At 43.9% G+C, this 2,792-nt stretch overlaps 1 protein-coding gene across 1 annotated transcript in view; it reads left to right on the top strand.

Moving 5' to 3' along the window:
• LAPTM4B (lysosomal protein transmembrane 4 beta) overlaps positions 1 to 758 on the top strand; it is a 71,410-nt gene extending 70,652 nt beyond the window's left edge. The window contains 1 exon segment of the mRNA XM_014592061.1: positions 271 to 758. Coding sequence (XP_014447547.1) covers positions 271 to 348 — 78 coding nt within the window. The 3' untranslated portion in view covers positions 349 to 758.
• Positions 759 to 2,792: the final 2,034 nt, after the last annotated feature.

Raw genomic sequence — 2,792 nt, 5'->3', positions numbered from 1 at the left:
AAAAAAAAAAACCTGAAATTGATGAGCATTTACTATTTTTGTCTAAATGGTGTTCATAATAGAAAATGTAATGATGACTTTGTTTATAAGTATTGTTTCTCTCTTTACAAAGCATCATCTCCTCTCTGAAATCCTAAAGAGTTGGAATTTTTTTTCTTTTTTTGGTGCAAGTTAGGAAAAATTATTAATTGCATAAAAGCTCGATTACAAACAAGCCTTGGGGGACACGTGTCCACCTTGAACCACTAACGCTTCTCTTTATCGTCTCAGGTGCTGCTACCCCCGTATGACGATGCCACGGTGAATGGCACTGCCAAGGAGCCGCCACCACCTTATGTGTCTGCCTGAGCCTGAACGCGGGGTGGAGCTGCGAGCAACAGCTGGACTTTCCAGACCCCCAAGCAATAGTCCTGTCACTGCACCACTTCTGAGATGAGCTCCCTCAGCTCGTTTGTTGCCGAAATGCTCCATTTTCCAATTTAGCTGTTAAGTCGGGCCCCTCTGTAGTTGTAAGCGTATGCTTTCTCTAGAACACTGTGATAGGTATCTATAGGATTCTTTCTGTAAGGGTGGGAGTATGGCAGACTTCACTAGTCTCCCCTAAGCATTGAAGTTTCCCCAAAATGTAAGGGACCTCGAGTCAGAGAATTTGATTTTGTATCTACTAGGCCACAAAGTTGGGCAGTTAGTTACACTGACCCTTCCCATTCTGTTTCTTTTGGAAGTGTAAAATAAAATAAAAACGAGACAGTGTTTTATGTCTACCATTCCAGTATGTAGAACAAAGCCCTTATGAAAATAGGATGTAATTGCATAATCATGACTAATTAGGTAAATAGGAACCCTAGTATATATATTATAAGAATTTCCTTTAAGTCCGTTATGACTCAGGGCTACCAGGTGGTATGGTGCTTTAGGTGCTAGACTCCCACATTGCTGACAGCAGTTCAAGTCCTGGACCTGGTAATGTGAAACTCACACTGGGCGTGGGCGTGTGTATGTACCCAGAATCCAAGGGGCGGGTGAAGAAGAAGGGATTGCATAGAAGCCATCCCTTCTAGAGAGGGGTGATTTCTCAATTTCCCTCTCACTGTCTCTCTCACGTGAATGCACACGCCCTATGACAGAAACCTTAAAAAACATAGCTAAATTAACGAAGGGGATTTTAAACAGTCCTTTATTGCTTAAATTCAATGCTCTCCCAGGGCCACTACCCAAGTGTTAGGGGCAGGAACCATCCGGTGATTGATTCTGTATATCCTGGGCCTGGGGTCCTGGGGTGGCGGTGGCACTGGGTGGGGTCTGGTGCTCCTTTTTTCCTGGTTTCCCTCCCCACCTAGGACCCCTTTCTACTTACACGTTTTGCCCTGGCCTGACTCCAGGAGGACATCTGACTTTCTTCATCAAGTGGAATTACTGCTAAGTATCTGCCTAATAAAATGAAAGAAGGGGTTTTCACTTCCTTTCCCTGCAGAGTACATCCTATTGCTTTGAACTTCCAAGTACCTCCAGTCATCTTTTCAAATGTGAAACACTCTTCAGAGAAAAGGAGGAGGGCTGCTTTCCTTGTGGGATGCTCTTACCTTGACTACCTGTGTTGCAAGGGATTTTTATAGATTCATATGTTCAGAAGTCAGCAGCCTAAGAAGTGGGCTTTGTGGCCTGTTTCACACATATGAGCCTTTAAATATTTCAGTGGTGAGAAAATCAGCGTATTAGGTCACGAGGAACTGGGGACAAATGAACCAAGCTTCCCACATTCCTGACCCCTGTCTGCCAAGCTCCATATGCTCAGCTGTTTTGCATAGGATTGCTTTATGTCCGTATTGCCCTTCTAGAAGCAGTTAAAATCACAGTATATTACAAAGAAGATTAAAAGAAGAGGAAGGGGGAGGGCAATAGGTGGTGTGGTGGTTAAGGCACTAGACTCCCACAATGCTGACCATGGCTCAAGTCCTGGACCTGGCACCTTGAAAATAATGCAGGGTGCATGTGCTTGCATTCCAAAAATCTTGAGAATAGAGGAGAAAGGATTGTGGCATGGCCATCCACCTTGGGGTCATTTCTTACTTTCCCTTTCTCTGTCTCTCCTGCCAGCATGTACCTTATGGCATGCCTATAAAAAAGGAAAAAAAGTTCTTTTTGTTTGTTTTTCTTAGATCCCTAAGAATCAGTATTTCCTTTGGTGTATCTCTTCAGTGTTCTTTATAAACTCAATCTGAGAGATTCTGTTCCTTGAAGCTTTATGCTCACAGTAATCACACGAACACATTAAGGGTTATTAGAACTGAAAAAGCCTGGGCCAGTCGGTGCGGTGGTTAAGGTGGCTAGAACCCCCACGGCTGACTGCATGGTTGAGTCCCAGACTTAGCAACCTGAAAACACTGCGCACATGTGACTGCCTAAAACCCTGAAGTGGAAAGTGGAAGGTACGGGATTGTAGTGTGACCATCCTCAATGGGGATGCTTTCTCGCTTCCCCTTTTGTCTGTCTCTCCATCGAGCACACATGCCTTACAGCAGATTGAAGAAAAGAAATGGAAAAGCCTATTGAACTTCATGATTGCTGTGAAAGGCACACAGAAATCGGTTACCAGTGTTTGCTGCTCCCCCACGGTTTTCTAGCTCTAATTATTGCATTGGAAAAAATGACACATAGTTAAATGGAGAGAAGTGCTGACCCTACGTAAGGTCCTTGGAGAAGATCTGATCATGTTATGCAGTGCTCAATTAGCACCAAGACAAGCGCTATAGACACTAGGAAATCTCTTCATTTTGAGGTTCATAAGGTGT

This window comes from Tupaia chinensis, unplaced genomic scaffold, assembly GCF_000334495.1.
Source record: "Tupaia chinensis unplaced genomic scaffold, TupChi_1.0 Scaffold000646_1, whole genome shotgun sequence".
Classification (NCBI taxonomy): Eukaryota; Metazoa; Chordata; class Mammalia; order Scandentia; family Tupaiidae; genus Tupaia; species Tupaia belangeri.
This window is presented reverse-complemented; position numbering and strand designations above follow the sequence as displayed.